The sequence below is a fragment of the Falco punctatus genome (genome assembly GCF_963210335.1).
Source record: "Falco punctatus genome assembly, chromosome: 5".
Classification (NCBI taxonomy): Eukaryota; Metazoa; Chordata; class Aves; order Falconiformes; family Falconidae; genus Falco; species Falco punctatus.
In genome coordinates, this window is record NC_137584.1 from 47,680,834 (window position 1) to 47,699,034 (window position 18,201).

At 39.6% G+C, this 18,201-nt stretch overlaps 1 protein-coding gene across 10 annotated transcripts in view; it reads right to left on the reverse strand.

The window, feature by feature from the left end:
- Window positions 1-18,201, reverse strand: part of IPCEF1 (interaction protein for cytohesin exchange factors 1) — a 112,812-nt gene that overhangs the window by 18,612 nt on the left and 75,999 nt on the right. For 9 of the 10 annotated variants that reach the window (XR_013928523.1, XM_080389794.1, XM_080389791.1 and 6 more), the window contains 3 exons: window positions 17,588-17,676; window positions 11,871-12,240; window positions 2,515-2,705 (listed from right to left, as the gene is read on the reverse strand). Coding sequence is in view for 9 of the 10 variants with exons in the window: in XM_080389794.1 (XP_080245920.1) it covers window positions 2,515-2,705; window positions 11,871-12,240; window positions 17,588-17,676 (650 nt within the window). In the remaining variant the exon portion in view is untranslated. The remainder of the gene's footprint in view (window positions 1-2,514; window positions 2,706-11,870; window positions 12,241-17,587; window positions 17,677-18,201) is intronic. The other variant, XM_080389790.1, reaches the window with a different exon arrangement.

Sequence of the window (18,201 nt, forward strand, 5' to 3'; positions counted from 1 at the left end):
AGCCCTTATTGCTTATCCATGCAGCAGACCACAGGAAAAAGAAGCCCTTGTTAGCAGCCACAATTTCCTAAAGGAGGCACACAAATTTTTCTTGATTTTGCCTGGCTCTCCACGCTCCTGTGCCACCCTGCCCTCACCCCCACCCCTTCTCTGTGTGAAATCAGTGGAATAATTCTAACCATCTTCTGCTGCTGCCACCAATTTGGTCACACCTGAGGGCACTCCATGGTAGTGGCTGCCTTGAAAATGCTCCCACACATTCACGACACTTCCTAATAGTAGCAATTGGCTACTTAAACATCCATATCCCACTACTACTCTAACAAACTATCTGCTGTAATACCTTTGATGCCTGCACCATTTTTAAATACAAAAACTTGTTCAACTGTTGGTTAACAGAGGTCCTACTCTCAAGACCTAGTGCTGACCCTTGTAAGAAGACTTCTGGCATTGATGCAGAGATATGTGCAGTTAGCCTAAGAGAAGAAGAGGAGACAGGGAGATAGAAAGGAGAAAAGAATATTTCCAGTGGACAAACTTGGTGGCAAAAAGCCATGCGATGGAATTTTTCCTGTAGCACTAAATCTATTTCCCACATTCATTAAGACTGTGATGCATTTGCACACAGCTTCCTCCTCTTCCAAACTATCTAAAGCATGTTTTGTTAACGATATGTTGTGGCAGCAGCATTAAACTGTTGTTAAAGATGTGGAGTCAAAAGTTCAAAATTAAAATTGCACTGAATCTTGCATAAATCACTTCTCAAACTAATAGGTTTTTAATTAAAGCACAGTAAATATGGATCAGATGCAAAACTTTCCTGATTTTTAAACTTCCAATACATTATTTCTAATTATCTCATGTCTCTAAAAGCACATAATCCTACTGATGCAAAGAATATGGCACCTTCCCACTGCTGCAGGCATTTGCCTTTTAGATAGGCTAAATTAAACACTCCATGCATAGAACTCTGTTTGTGTCTGTGAGAAAACGTCTGTGCTATGTTTGTCTTGTCAATACTCCAATTTCTTAGTTTGAAGAAAGAAAAAAAGATCAACACATTTTATACATTATGAACACTCCAAAAGTGATTTTTCCATATTAAATACAAGTGTTAGACAAGCCTAAGGTTATAAGCACTACTAATCACAACTTATACAATACTCCCATGCTAAATCAATGTAAAGCTGTCCTCTCTGCTCATGTCTGGCAGTCAGACTTCCATTCAGCTCCATACTAATTGAAATTGATTGTCCCACAAGGTACAACTCCATTTCATACTAACTGGTTCTTAGATTTATTAATGAGGTTCCTACCAGGGAAAAAACTTTGCAGTATGTTTCTATATTTAGTTTCCCATAGCATAAAATAGGCATACTTTTAAAGCTAACTTTCTCTTTTGTGATATGCTCACTGTATTGCTGATGCAGATGGATACTGCTATAGTCAGTACCGTGTTGCTGAAGACTGATCCTGAGAGACTTCACCAGGTCTCATATGGAGCCAAGGAGAATGCCTATATTCCCACTTGTCTTCTCAACTGTATCATCAGGAATGATAACATTTAACAATTTGGCTGAGGTGCCAGAGCTCAAGCCTCCCATTGCAACTAATAATCTAATAATAATAATAATAATAAACTAATAAAAATTAAAAACAATTGTGCTGATAGGAGAAGTTTTTATACACATTTCTCCAGCTTACAATGCGTGATGCCAAACACACACACTTGAAACAAGATACTCAATTCCTGCCTCTAATGCATACAACAAGAAACAAGTGAAGCCCCAGGTTTGCACTTATTCTTTCTTCTCCTTACGATTTAAATACTATGGTTAAGCTTTCAGTCTCCCTCAGTACCATTCGGAAGCAGGCTTTGAAATCCCATGATGCTTGATGCTGGCGAGTAAACAGCCCCATAAATCCCCATATTCCAGACAGATTTACTGGCCCTTTCATGGAACATCCCCTGAACCCCTCCACCCCTCCAGTTCACGATACATTTTCAACATAAAAGCAGGATGCATTTGTTATTAAAAATATTTTAGTTAGAGGAGGTCTTTACAATAGCTTTGGCACTTCCTGTACATTCTCCAATAATCACATAAGGAAAACTTTTTTTGGCTCAGGGTCATTGTCATGTCCTTTATCATCAACACACTTTGTCTGCTCTTCCTTTTTTTAAGGCTCTCCTGTTTAGTGTATTCAGCCGAGATTGTAAGTTTTCCAGCTAACTAAGAGAAGCTTTCTTTATTAAATTTTCCAAATGGGCTGGAACTTCTGCAAGAAAAGTCCCTTCTGAACTATTGCCTCTGCTTCCAGTTCAAACTGAACAACAAAACACAGCTCAGTATTCAGAATGAAGTAGAAAACAATTCAAATCTTAACCAAATTCTCTGGGGCTTTAAGGAAATACGTAATTATAGAGTTTGGCTGAAGTCTAAGCTTGCTGCTTTTTTCAGCCAAAATGTTTCTTTCTCTCAGGCTTTTCTTTGGCCAGCTCTGCGATCTCACCTTTAATGTGCTGTTCAGCATTCGAATTTTGTGGAGTTTCTCATTAATGGAGGGGTTTTTGCTGCGTTTTATAAATGACTTCCTGAGCTCCTTCTTTGTTGACAGCCGACGATCACCAATGGGAGACAGACTTGCTTGTTCTAATGACTTGTAAAGTCGCTCCATCTCATCATCATCACATTTTTCCTGATCTGCAAAGAATAAATTGGGTATGAGAATGTGAATGTGGCAGCAGATAGTAGAAACTTTAGGTTCAGCCATCAGGAAGGCTCTTAGCCAAGTGTAATATAATGGTATTAGAGTTAAAACCAAGGGCAATTTTTAGTGTAATTTATAGGGTAATAATGCATATGAGAAAGACATATTACCAGACTCAAATGCTTTTAAGAATCAGGTCGTGATCCAAATACAAGCACGTATTTCCACTGATACAATGCTGCCTTAATGCTCTGAATATATCACAGACTTCTTTGAACAACTGTCAGTAATACCACATTTGAACAAAAAGAACTTTGATAGCATCTACACCCATTTACCTTTCCCTGCATGCTGCACACATTTCTACCTGGCAACTCACAGGTCACATTGTGTTTGGTGTTCTTATTCATCACCAGGTTTTGGTAATCATTAAAACCAGATTTTTAAAAAATTGAGTGGTGAAATGAAACATAGGAACTTTTCAGGGCCCCCAAGAGAAGGTCCTTAGACAACATATTAAAGCAGGAACCCTTGAGGCACCTGACACCTAAACCCTGAGTTTCACAGATTGCAGCACAGAATTTGCTTTTGGTGCCTCACAACAAAGACTTCTTATCTCCACCTTAATTATTGTGATGGCTTTCAAGCTGTGGTACCATCTTCCATGAGGGAGAGGACATGAAAAGAAAAGCTAGTAAACAGCTGAGAATGAAATAACATAAGATAAGACAAATATTGAAGCAAAGACATTATCCAGAATAACACAACTTAAAAATGAACAGTCAGAAACTAAAAATGTACCAGATCTATATAGGGGGGGTTGGCAGAAAGCCATTCTCAGCAACAGACTGTGCAACCTGCTTCTAGTCTCTCAGTCCACACTACAAGCTTTTCTACTTCAGTGTTCGCTAAAGGAAAATCTTAACACTATTGGTGTTTTCAGGGTGCTAATGAATCCATCAAAATCCAACGGGATAACATCTGTTTTTATTTCACTGGGGATGGTGGTGGTGGTTCTTCTCAGCTGCAGTCCTCCATGTGCTGGTCAAACTGGCTGGGCATTTTTTTCTCTTAACGAAAAGTTAAACATTGAGTTCTCTACATCACCTTCAGCCAGCAAACATTTTCTGAACAAAAGGAGAAGTCCTTTTTCTCACTCATGCTCTAGCAAAAAGACTTCTCCAACATGTCAGCACACTTACAAGGCTGCTCTTTATCTTCACCATGTTTTAAAAAGTACAGCATCCTCCTACACCCCTGTTCTTTCTAAATATTTAGGTTACTAGAAAGGTTTATGATATGCTACAAATATTTGCCTTCACTGTGTTGCTGGCCTTTTTTCACTACTTTGTGATTATAAAAAGTCTGCTGTAACTGACAAGAACTAAATATAACTTCTAACATTGGTACAGTGCTGGGAGGAAAAGGAGAACTGTTGTATATTTAACAAGCTGCGGGAAATAGAAAAAAATGCAAGTGTAAGGCATAATACACGGCAGTAGTATTTCCTGAAAACTGTTGGCTCATGCCATGAGGCTCATAACTATAACTAGCTTCCTGCCAGCTTTCTTGGGATGAAGCAGCTGTTTGTTTCATTAGCCAGCTCCTGCACAGGAGTGGCTCAGCTTTACCATAGGCATCACCCATCAGGACTGTACACAGTATCACTTTGAGAAAGAAATTGAGCTTTATCAGACATCCAAGAAAAAGTATATAAGAAAAAAAAAAAATGCATTGATCCTGTTCAACAACTTTAAAAAACAGTCAAGCCCTTGGGGACATAAGGTCCCTCCTGATATTTTTTAAGGCTAACTTGTGAGGCTCCTCAGTGTCTTAAAAGGGTTACAGAGCAGAAAGCACAAGAAAACACCCTCACTGAACTCTTCTCTTCCATGCTAAATACTCTGATATCTACCATGCACTTGTGGGTGAAGGTGAGGAGGACAGTAATACTCAGCACAGAAAAAGATGGAGCCAAAGTCAGAAGTGCCCAGCAAGTTGCTCCCAGAAAATGCACTTGATGAGCAATGCATACTCAGCTCCTGCATCCTTTCAAGATTGCGACCTTAAACTACTCTCCTATTTCTTATTGTTCCACAATTACCACCCCCAAAGGACTGATCAGGGTCAGGTAATTCCAGAGGGAATGTGCTAGATTCTTCAGATTGGGTGGATAAAGGGAGTGACAGGGAAGGAGCTAAATAGGATTTCAGGAAACAGTTGGAAAACAAGGGTGAGTGAAACGTGCCAGCTGTATAGAGCCAGGTATGAGCTATAGAGTACTTTTGTCTCCATCTTTGTTTACATTGATGAGCAGGGAACCCCTTCCACAAGTTAAAAAATTACAAAACAGTATCTTAACATTGTGCTTTTGTATAGAAGTAGATAATGTTGCCATCGGCGAAGAGCATGGCTGCCAAGAAACCTCTGTAAATTGAGGCCAGACAACTGGTACCTGCCTGGACTTTTACCTTCACTGTCCCGAGTTCCCCTGCACCAAGCTCAGAAAGCAAAAGCCCGTGTTTTGCAGGCTTGAAGCTACCACTGAACACACTAGGTTGATGCTGTAAATCTGAAAGGGGAAGAAGTAATGGAGGAAGGAAAGAGACATTATGTCTAGCAGTCAATTAACAAGCCAAATAAAATAATCTGTGATAAGGAAATATTTCTCCTCACTCACACAATGTTGCATTATGGTATTTCACAAGCCTCTTAATGCCACAAAAGTAAAAGAAGAAAGCACTACCTGTAGTTTCCTTGCTTGTTTTCTCCACAAAACACCCGAGAGAAAATTAAATAGCAGAGATAAAGCAACAGTGACTCAAGGCTTAAGCACAGACCAGACTTTTTTCTCCAGGTTCAAACATTCACAGCCCATTTTCCCAGCACTTGGTATCACTTAACTCCCTTGCACCTGGAGTCAGAGCACTGTCCTGCAGATGAGCAAGTCTCTAAAAGAAGCACAGGCATTCACCAGCTCTGTATTTTTAGGCTTCAGTGATCTGGATTCCTCCTATGAAACCTGAACTGTCTAGACTATACTATCTGATTGTTATAAAATATTTGCTTTCCATCACAAAGTAAAACAGTATGCAAAAAGCACACAGAACGGAAGATCGGGGCCGGGTGTTAAAATGAACAGATTGTCTGTGCCAGCCTCCCAGAGATAAATGTACCATGCCTACTCTAAGTTTTGTTAACCTCTGAGGCTTTATAACGATCGATGTATTTTGCTGGCAAAGATTTGTAATAGCATGCATCACTAGCACTGCTCTGGAGTGAGTCTTTCTAGACAGGTCACACAGCTAACATCAAGCACTAATTCAAAATCACTTCAAAATAAAACATTGCAAGTTAACACTTTCACCAGTCCTCTTCAAGCTAAGCACCTTCAGTCTTGGGCATGCATGTTAGGAAACTGAAATGCTACTACAGCACTTCTTTATCTCATGTTATTTTAAAGATAAAATACATTCATTTTTCTCTCAGGACATACTGAAGGATTAGTGGTAAGGAACAAATGGCAACAGCAGAAGGATACTACATATCATGTGCATTTATGAGTATGCACACAGAGAAACGCATGCATCGTGCACTTTTCCCTTCCCTCGGTGGTATTAACTATAAGCAATTCTGTTCAGTGATGCCACAGAAGGATCAGTCTTCTGAGGATCCTTCACCATGCCCTTCACTCACAAGCCTTGCAGCCTGCTGAAGTTTCATAGCACTTCTGGAAAAATTCTTTAGTGTTGTACAGCTCTTAATTAGGTAAAGTCTAATTGGACAAAGTCTAACTTTGTCAGACTCCACAGTGGGGAAAGTCGAAAAGAACCAGTGCTGACCTGAGGGAAAGAGAAGCTCTGCCCTGAGATATTTTAACATTCAAGAGAAAGAGACCTTCTAGGTTGGAGTGAGGAAAAAAAGTTAATATTTCAGGCAAGCCAGAACTGACAAATTCTGTTTCAGGAGAAGTAAAACACAATTTTGTGGCTTGATGCAACTTAGCTGGAATTTTCCTTTAACTAATGGAAGATATTACAGACAAGAGCAAGCCACCAGAGAGGTTCAACACGCCAGCTTTTCACCTCCTCGATTTTCAGCTTCCACCTTCCTGTCGGCCAACTTACCACAGGTGGGAGACATTAAGGTATTGAGACTACCCACCTTTCAGCAGCAATACAGGACCCTGCCTGAAATCTCAACTTCCATGCTTTTTAAGCCTAAAAAAGTGAAATTATCCAGAACTTTTCAAAAAGCAGCTGTGGGAAACCAAGCTGATTGTTTCCCAGCAGTAAAGATAGAGAAATTGGCAATGTTCAGCAGAAAGTGCATTTTGCATTAAAAACTACCTCCAACAGAACATATCTTACTAAATCTAAACTGAAATATGAATACTTGTTCTCCCATTCTCTAACTGAGATTCCACAGCTTTCCAACGTGTATTAATCCCAGGCAAAAAAAATAAAATATCTGCTTCTTCCTCCTGTCTTTGCTGCTCTTACGAGCTTCTTGTAGCTGTGCCAGCACCTCCATTTCTAATTCTTCCAGAACTTTTGATGCCAATGGGACAACATATACACCTAGGCTGGTGGGAGCAGAAGGAAAAAACCATAAACTGCTTTTGCCCTTGCCTACCCACCTACCCACACCCCCACCCTTCCTTCTCCATAGTGGTAATGGACTTTTCAATGGGAATATGATGATACTTTGGGGAAATCACCTTTTCCACATAGCTACAGAACAGAAAAGACAGGAAATATTCAAATTACATGGGCATAGCTTAGGCAAACTCCTCACTGGCAAATGCGGAACTAAAGGTAGAAGAAAGTGGGAGAAAATAACAGGAAAAGCATGTTACCATGAACAGTTAGATGATCATGACTATAACAGTATAGAGGACTCAGCAGTGAGGGATAGCATTTTAACAAACTGTGACTGAACTGGAAACAACACAAATAAGTATCCCTTTTTCAGAGAGTTCAGAAAACCATAACAATATAGTTTTCACTGTGATTTCTAAAGCTTTTTTGATGAGAAACAAAATAATCATTCAAACACAGTTATTTCCCTACATAGTTGTTCCTACCATAGGCACACTGCTTGGCTAGTCTCAGCCATGATCTGGACATTTTGTGTAACATTTGCAGAAGGAATAAAGGGGCCAGAGCACACCAGAGGATCTGTTCTGGCTATTACTGGCACAGGCAGACTACAAAGAAGAAGAGGATGTCAGTTCTGAGAAAAGAAGGAATTTAATTCATCCAGTTCCTATTTAACCAACTCCTTCCCACAAATCCAATCCAGGTAAAATTCAAGTTATATTTGAAAAGCTTTCCAGGTTTTTCAAAATACTGGCACACACCAGATCTTCTACTAGCTACTGTGAGCTAAGATAAAATAAATAAACCAGAACTGGTACCATAAGAATTCCTTGCCAAGGTACATTAACTTCACGTGATCATAAAACCCTCAGAAAATGCAAGGAAGAAGGATGTTGTTGCTACAGTAGAAGATCCCTAAATAAATATAAACACACACTCCTGCTTTCTTACAGTAACTTCTCAGGTTTTGCAGCTTCCTTTTCTTATCATAGTTTTTGATGGTGATGGAGGTGGGTCATAGTCAGATTTTTTTTTTTGTTCCAGTGGTTGCCAGAAGAAATATAAAGGATGGAGTTCGGCTGCAGAGTGTGTCTAGCCATTCCAGACAGGGCAAGGCCAGCTTCTGGATACAGAGCACGTAGTCAGATAGCTGTTTGTATTCTCAACCATTTCTTGTTTACCTTTCGGTTTCTTTGTGTCACAGGCAGCTTTGTATCCTTTGTCACTATGCATGAAGCAAGCTGCAACATGAAAGTATTAAATATTCCCACAAAGCTGATCATCTTCCAAAAGAGAAAACTGTTAAACTCTCCTTTTTTGTACCTTTGTATTACTTTCTGGTATGTAACCTCTCCCCAGTAATCAACACTGAGAATGGTCATAACACTAAGAGTGTTCCAGTTTCACTAAGAGTGGCTGGAAAGATCATTAAAAACTTTGTATGGTACAGCTCCTTGCACCAAACACAGTTGCTTAGCAGATTTCATTAAATAATTTTCATGGAAAAAATTACCCATGATCATTTAGTTGAAGCTGTAGTTTCTCCTACAGAGATTCATCCATTTATCTTTGAGAAACTTCTTCCATTGTTTAACTCATCACTGAGGTTTCTTCACTATTTTTGTATTTTCATGATAAGTTCTTCCCACAAAGCCACAACTACTCTTTCTTCCTTCTAGGTACCAACTTTTCTCACATTGGCCTCCATTTCTTTTGCTATTTTCCACTTTGGCCACCAAAAGTGTTCTTCAACAAAAGTGCTCTTGAAAACTCACACTTCAGCTCTAGGCTGCTATCAGCTACAACCAAAAATTCCTCATTGGCTTTCACCAAACAGAGTGTGGCTGCAAAACAGAGTGTGTGAGAGGTTTTTTCTGTACTCACAATGAGAAGGAGAGAGCATGGACAACTTGAACACTCTGTGGGAAGTAGGTTCAAGGACCACATACCTGTTCTGATAACAGCAAGCTGGCTTTATGCACAGGGGACATGCACTTCCAGGACAGATGCCCATGCAAGGCAGACCTGTCTCCTCCTGGATACAGTCTCAGTGCTCTAAAACATGATGAGCTGTTGAAAATACACTATTCAGAAGCATTGTATAGCAAATAATATGAACTGCACTGAGATATGCATTCTTGTTTCACATCAGATAACAAGGGTGTTTTTACTAGTTATTGTAAATCGTGAGGCTTTGCAGCTAGCTTTTATCCCACAGTTTGCATTCATCTCACAGTATTTGTGCACATCCTTATCAACTAGCTGGAGGGGAAAATTCTTGGGGGATAAGCCACAGAAACAGAATTGTATCCTTTTTGATAACTTTCATTTGGAACTGAATTGCTATTTTATGTTAATCCTTTTTCCTACCTCATTCTCAAATTGAAGTAGCTTAACTAATCTCCTTGCAAATTTACTTTTTCAGTGGCCATTGCAGGGGAGGGCCCCACATGCCAACACTTTCCATCCCCTTCCCATACTGTGCAGACTGAAAAAGAAAATAAAAATGTGTGTGGTGTACATCTTACTTGTTCAACAGTGGGTTACGATGCAGACAGTAACTAGTGAGGTTATACAGTTTCCATAGTGACTGTCTCATTGAAATGATCTATTTCTGGAATTCCATCAGAGATCATGGGTGTGCTTAGGATGGAAGTATTCTTCGATCAGGGTTGGCCATCAGCTAAACAGTGAGCAGCAGAAGAATTCATTTCCCCGGGAATATTTTTGGGAAAATTAAACCACTTTACAAATGTCAGGAATATACTAAAATGTGCCTTGATTTACAATTTAATCCTATTTTTATTGGTTAGTATTATTGAGCCTGTCAAACTGTGCTTTAAATGATTATAAATGTGCCATGCTAATTCTACGACCATAGAAAGTACTTGTCACCGTTGCAGTTATGATGGAAAGCATTAACCTATGAATTACTGCAGGACTGCTGACAATACCAGCGTAAGATATTCTAAGCAAAAGTTCAGATTTCTGAAGAGCAACCACTGAATCTTGCTCAACAGGATCTACAAGCCATCATGTCATAAATGACCTACACTGCAACAATCCACCTGAATGTACCTAATATTGTTTCCCAAAGGCATTACATAATCAAAATTAACCCAAAAGGTGAAATTACAGAAGACGACGCATTTACTACATCTTTGTGACATTTTCTTTAGGGATCCTGTTCTTGCCAGCCTCAGCCTTTTCACTACTTACAAAGACAGAGCTTATGGGAATTAGATTCCACAGTAACTCTCCCAAAACATCCACTCTTTTCTGCCACATGGTACATACATTTGCTCTCAGTTTTCATACTGATCTTCATTGCTACAGAAGTCTCTAGTGGAGCAGCCTAGAATATGGATAATGAAGCTGAGCACAAAACACTCTGAGTTAATTTTCACTTTTGCTAAAATCTGTACTTCACTCAGTTTCTGGGTTTGGTTTTTTTGGTGGTTTTTTTTTTTTGTTTTTTTTTTTTTTTTTTTGGGGGGGGGGTTGTTTGGTTGGTTGGTTGTGGTTTTTTTTTTTAATCAATGCCAAGCTCACCCACAGAGAAATACTCCTAAGTTCCCAGCAAGTCCAGCACTGTTTCTTTCCACCTTCGCATTACCTTCAGCCTAAGCTTTTAGATGCAACTTTGTTTTGTATTGTAACAAGACAACACTGCTCTTCCAAAAAAACCAAAGTACTTGCTTCAAATCTTTACAAGGATTTGGAATCATGGGTAGACCTGATCCACAAAAACATTGTTGCTTCCTCATGTATTACCTCTCCACACAGCATGCTGAGCATCTTCTCATTTCAATATGTTGTATGCCAGGAATGCCTCATGCTTCAGTTGCTTTTAATGCAGGAAGAAGCAGCTTTGCTCTAAAGGCGACACACATTGCCTGGCTATGGCAGGAGAGCTATTAACAGTAACAATGAGCAAATTCTGGAACTACGCCACCCTTTTAATTTAGCAGCACATTTCATTAGGAAAATACCTATGTAGATATCCATTTGGTTAAGCAAAATCAGTGTTAATGGACTTTCTTATTCAGGATCACAGTTGTTTCCTTTTGATTACAATGAAGCTTAATGAAACAAATAGGGAATACATAGTGGAAGTAAATGCAACTGCTTTTATTTTTAAAATTAGGTTGACCTAACCCCATGCTCAGCACTTCCTACATATGCCATTTTCCTTAGGGTGTCAATTATGTGACATACTTTCTTAAAATTTTTATTCAATCCAAACTAATAAAAGACAGCTGTATTGAAATAAAGCAAGCTAATAAAAATGTGTCTATGTTAGAATTTTATACAGAGGCTATGATTTTAACACATAAGAAAAATTTGAGAAGATCTGTAAAGGTACTTACCAATTAGATACTAGGTTACATATTTAACATGCAATAAACAAAATATTAGTTATAAATGATGTGCCACTGGAAAACTCTTCAGTGAAGAATGTAAAGGAAGGAAGAGAGGAAAGGAAGCTGAGGAAAAACTCTGAACTCCCATATTGTATGGATTTGCAGACAAAAATCTCCTCTCTCATTAGCTCACCTTTGGCTAGTGATCTCTGTCCTGTTGCGTCTGGCACAGCTAGACAATTTGTATCTGGACCTAAAAAAGTGTTTTGGGATCCACCACTGGGTTTGGAAAGCTGGACCTCCTGGCTGTCTGCTGCATCTCCACAGTCTACTTCTGGTGGCTCATCAGAGTGAACCTGTACGCAGAAAGTTAAAGGCTGATCACCCTCTTCCATGGCAGAGCTGTTAACTAGGTCAAGCCAGGACTGCCTCTCGGAATAAACCACTTTGGATGTCAAGGAAGATGATGACTCTTGGGAGTTGAAAGTACTTTCAGGAGAGGAGAGAGAACAAGATGCTTCACTTGACAGAGTTGAGGTGAAAGAAGACTTCTGCGGATCCTGCTTTCCAGAAACAAGGGGAGAGGGGGAGAAAAATTATTTGCAAGTTATTCTTGTTCCTAGGTTCTATATGTAGATATGCAGCTGAAATGCTGACAAAAAAAATTTATGTAATCTGATTAAGTAACCATTCAAACAAGCCTGAGATATGGCAGCCAATATCAATCTCCTACAAAGCAGTACTTCAGAAACTAAGCCACAAGGAAGCCAGAGATAAAACAAATAAAAAACTGACAATGCCTAAAAAAAACACTAAGGAGAAATATTGCATTGAATGTAGCCTTCCATGCTAGGCCTTACACTCACATTGGCTTTTTCTTCTTCATTTTATAGGTCTAATCAAGAATGCAGAAAAAAACCTCCTAATTAGCACTGAACATGAAGTTGTTTTGAAGATTCAATAAATCTGCCAATGCCATAGCCACGGACAGACAGAAATGGGCCCAAAGCACTGAAGTACTTTGGCCTTCTCACCACACAAAGCCATTTTACCTGATCCATTCAAGGGACTAATCAATCACCAAGGCAAAAAGGTTGATGAGTAATAAGATAGCAAATTAATGGTGGAAATTAAAAACAGACAGTCATGGGGCGGAGGGCGGGAAAAGGGAAATGGTACGAGATTTGTGCTGCTAGTTCACCTGCTAAGATTCATCCTTCAGCACATTAATTTGGAAAGGGACCCAAACTTTACTAGAAACATGTCAGAAATCATTAAGACATCCGAAGGCCCTCCATACTGAACTTGTCACCCTGCTTTAACAAGAGCACATACAATCAGAAAGGTCTCAGAGACATCTAATAGTCATCGTTAGGAGCTAGGAGATGAATGAGAGAGGGCTTGATAAATGCACAATTAAATGCAAAGAAAGGTTGAGAGAAAACAAAGTTTTGAGAAGTATTTAGCTTCCCAGACAAGTCATAGATGCCCATCTGCCTACAGTAGGCATCTATATTGATTGAGTTGTATTATTAGTTTGGTCACCAAAAGCAACTCACTCATGAAGAACTAGCTCTAGTCTGCTTTTTAACCACCAATACCTACACAAACACACAAATATGCATCCAAATATGCAGAAGAGGATTAATTGACAGCAATAAAGTAATGGAAGACAAGGGGAGACAAAGCCTTCAAGTTAAGCTCTTAGCAGAAACTACCAGAAAATGTGATGAGATCATCATGATATTAAAGCCAAATTTCGTGTATCTGCTACGGCAGAAATTTACTCCTTTGCAAATCATCTGCTACTGGCCAATGCCAGAATCAGCATACCAGGCTTGATGGACCACAATTCTGGCTAGTTTATGTTCTTAATACATATGTAGAATAGATTTGTGTAAGGATTAAACCAGATGATAACTAAACTGAAAGTACTGAAAATTACTGAAGTGTGAGGGAAACCCAGACAAGCTGCAAACACAATAAAGGGACTAGCTTGGAACACTTACTTACAACCTGGTAAACTAGAAATAAAATCTATTCATATAAACCAAACCAAGAGTGACAATTTTTTTGTTTATGATATTTAAACTTCTGCAATTCAGTGTTGCTGTATGAAATGTGTTTCTTTTTCTCTACTACTTCCTTTTCACAGGAAAAAAAAAAAAAAAAAAAAAAAAAAAGAGAGTAAATTTAGCTTCTGTGCTTCTAATGTAGCTGTATCATGCAGCTACTAATCAATTCAGAAGATGAGGAGGACCAATATCAAATTGTGGGTCACCATTTGTAGCACTTTCTTCACTTATCTAAATTTTCAAAGCAGTTCCTCCAAGACTGTCCCAAAGGAGACCAGACTTGATTTATATTCCTATTACAAGACGTACAACATTGTGTTTCAGGTGCATTTTTGTTTTTAAAATGGAAACTTTCACAAATGCATCCTAAAGCAAAGGACAAGGAGATGTTGTCATAAACTACAAGTAGGAGTAATAAAAATGTCCTTGGGAACAAAGGGACCTTAAGTATTTCATCTAAGAGCTCCTATTGCAATGACGAATTGTTGAAGCATTTGTGTAGCCAAGCAGAACAACCAAACAGTAAAAGCTCTTGCTCACTTGGTGTGGATTGTCTCATTTCAAGTGTTCAAAGACAGGAAAGGAAGATGTTAGATCTCACCTCTATTTTTCTGGCATTTTTCCATGCAAAAGAAAGTGCTAATGAAATGAAAACTGTGCCTTACTGAGTGGAATATATTTTTGTTTTCATTTTCATTGTGTATTAAATAAAAAAATGTGGGTGAGAAGAAAGATGACTACCAGAATGTGTTTCTTTTTCTCTACATATGTGTTGTGCTTTTTTTTTTTTTTCTCTCCCCTTTGGCATGACAAGTGTTTGCCTAACTTACTTGAGCAGTTCCTTTGGAAGTTTTGCAATCATCCATATAATAATAAATGTCCATTTGAGGACATTTTAAAATGCAGATGCTTGAGCCAGCAGATCATAAGGATTCCACTGAAGATCAATGAGTCTCTAGGCATTTTTTAAAGAAAAATTATCACCATGAAACACCTCAACTGCTCTTTTGGGACTGCTGAAATCTATTGTCTCAATATAGCTGCTGCTTTTAAAACTTTAAATCCATTCACATGTGGAGAAGTCAATGCAGATGGTCAGTTTAACTTTTCTCCTACAGATGTTAAAGTTTACTTGTTCCTTGCTTGCTTTTTTCTTCCACAGTACCCAAAAGCATGCATAGACATAGAAAGCTCATAATCGCTACTTTTTTATTTTTCAAGATTCAGAATGGTTTGGATCAGCAGAGAACAGAACAGCAAGTGAAAATTTTGTGCTAGAATTACAGCAAAATATTTGCTGTTCTAGTATGTCATAGAGCCTGCACCTGGGTGGCTATTAATTTCCAGGCTTAACAGTTTTAAGTCTGGAGTTGATCTCTAGAAGTATGGAGGCCTTTCTGCTTAAAAGAGTATTGGTCTGATTTTCGAAATTACGTATAGCTCCTAATATTTTGCAAAATCCCTTTGGCACTTGGAAGGAAGAAGTGCAACAGTAAAAAAAGATAAAAATTATATAAAAAAATGAACCCCAGTTGCTGCCTGTGGCATTCTTGATCCTGGGCTGGATTTCCAGGATAAGTGTCTCTTGCAGTAGCAATGTGAAAAGGTTCAAGCAAGCCTTCCAAAAGTGGTGTACCCACAGAGTGTCAACCCAAATCCGTCACATGTTTGGGACCTCACAGCTTGGTTCAAAAACTCCACAGCAAATAAACAGGCGGCAAGCAATGTTTAACCAGCCTTCCCTGAGACAACCAAGAGTTCCACTCCTAGAACTGACTTTCCATCAGGAGCTGTTCTTTCCCAACAGTTCCAGTTTCCTTGCTCCAGTACTTGTCCAGAAGGGAAAGGGTCATTAAATCAAGTGTTTAAAAGAAGACTGTTTTGCAGTCAAACACAGCTGTGTTGGCTCCTGTGGCCACTTCTGGGGTGAAAAAAATGACAATTTTTCTCAGGAGACACTAACCTTTGTCCATGGGGGAAGGGATGTTAAGCTGGGGATGAGGAGAAGGAAAATCAGCTGAGAGAGCTAAAGGCTGGAGGGAGGATAACTTTACCTTTAAGGTAAAGGCTAAGAAAGCAGGACCCCCCAGCACCTGCACCACTGCCTGCCTCCTATGTGTCCCCTGCTGAAACGTGGAGGCCAGCACTCAAGAGGAGCATATGGGAAGGATACAACCGGAGATCACCTCTGCAGCAACAGACTGACAAGCAGCAGGAAGCCAGAAAAACAGAAAACTAAAAACCAGCACCTGTTTAAAACTCATCATCTGGAAAAATGCAGGCATTCACTCAGAGGTGAGCAGACGGGAAAGACATCTACAGCCTTTTAAAGGCGAACCACTGAGGCATAAAATTCAAGATGCTTCATTATCGGCCTTGGGCCTAGAATAACTCCTGAAGACATAGTGCCAAGGTTCCTATTTTCTGCGGTATTTATAGCCACTCAGCCACATTTAACTTCCAGTTAATACAGGCAATGAAGAATCACGCTTTACACAGCAGCGGACACCACGCACCCCTTGAGTGCCGGGTGGGTTGTTTTACAGTGATTAACATTACACAGCTGTTTCAGGAGGGGAAGTGAAGACTGGCTTATCTGACTGAAGCAGAAGGGGGCAAGTGGGTGACAGTGTGATATACACTCCCAGTTTTGCAGAAGCTAACTAAGGATTGCCAAATAGGCAACCCTGCGCTTGACATCTCCTTTTATTGTTGCCTGTGACCGCGCAAGCTTCTCCAGCTCATCTGTGTATTTCAAATTTGCTCCTGCTTCACTGCCTCTGTGCCAGCTGCAGCTACTGGGTATCATTTCAGTGTGCCATACGGGAACCTGTACCACACCAGTGAGGCAGCAGACACTTCCCTTCCATGAGATGCAATGAGGCGATTTAGTACTAAATATATTGCTGCATAGCCCTCAATGTTAACTTTCAGCTGGGGAAGGGAAAGGCTTAAACTCAGGATCCCCTATTTCAGCTGCATTACCATCCCAAACCAGATTACTCATTTCTAAACACAGAATTAAGTAAACCTCATATCTTAAAGCACATGTAAAGGGAGATGAGATCACTGGGAAGGGCAACAGTATAGAAATAAGATTAATAGGGTGATAAGTGGCTAATAATTAGGCAAGTCAATTTGATTAGATGCATAAGGGTACATAGTGCTTATTCTAATTTATGAGATGAAGCAAGGCAGGAAGGAAGATTCCGGGCAAATCTGCTTCAGCGAGAGAGAAAAATAGCATAGATTTTGGGAGGGTGCCTGTTTTAGTTTTTTTATAATCTATTTTTCAGAAGTAGAGGAAAAGAACTAATTTCATCACTGTAAGAAGAGGCCTCTTTCCCTTCACTTCAGTGCCACAAAAGTAGCTTCAAATTCAGTAGCCTTAAGAACAGCTCAAATAAATATAAATACAAATCCGTTGGATGATGCTACCAGGGTCACAAAAAGAAAGAAGATTTGGGACAGTTTTGTTTTTTTTTTTTTTAAAGAATAGTATGAAAATCTAGGTTATGGCAGTGTGTTAAAAACCTTGTAAAGAAAAGACACAGCATGCATATGAGGTAGGGACATCTTCCATTCTCCAGCAAGACAAATATGCCTCCATCTGAAATAGCTGCTTTTTTACAGCATGAGGCTCCCAGCAGCACAGGTTGCAATAACTGCATGTTCTGCCATGGGGCAGAGGCATTCAGTGCATCCTCATGTCACAGGCACACAGGGTCAACATTTCCACCCACTTTTTAGGTTAGTCCTCAAAGGTTCACCACCTCAAGAAAGTTTTGTTCCAACCAGCTAGCAAGAAGAAACAAGATAATTACAACCTACTTACCGAAGAAGGAGGTGGTGGCTGGACTGTGTAGGGAGGAGGTGGTGTGTCTGTTATTTCTGGATCATCATGTTCACTTTCACTATAGCATTCTGAGGCAGACATGGAAAAATGAGCAAAAAAGAAGTATTAGACCAACGCTTACTTATTCCTCACAGCATTGCGGTAACCAAAGATCACCAAATAGGATGTCCTGTGCTGAGGACCATGCTGTAACATCAGTGTCTCCTACTGTGAAAATTAACCCACCTGTGGTAATGTGATACTACTTCATGGCAGTATTTTTTTTCTTTTTTTTTAAGTAAAAAAATCTGCTATGGCTGGAAACACTAGGTGTCCCTCCTCTAAATAGCTTCACAAATAAGTTTGGGTGGGTTTTTTCCCCCCTCCCTTTCTTTTAAAGGCTCCATCATTTGTAGTCTAAGTTAGGGAGACAAGTTGCAAGTAGCAGATGCTGTCCCTTAATCTCTGTAACTAGTAAGTTTTCCTGGAGCTAGCAACAGGCACTGGTGTTTTTTCGCTGCAGTTTTGGAGGAAACAGTTTGCTTACATGGTGCTTTGGAAACCACAGAGCAGCCTTATGAGAGTCTTCTGTCACCACACAGTAACTCACATAG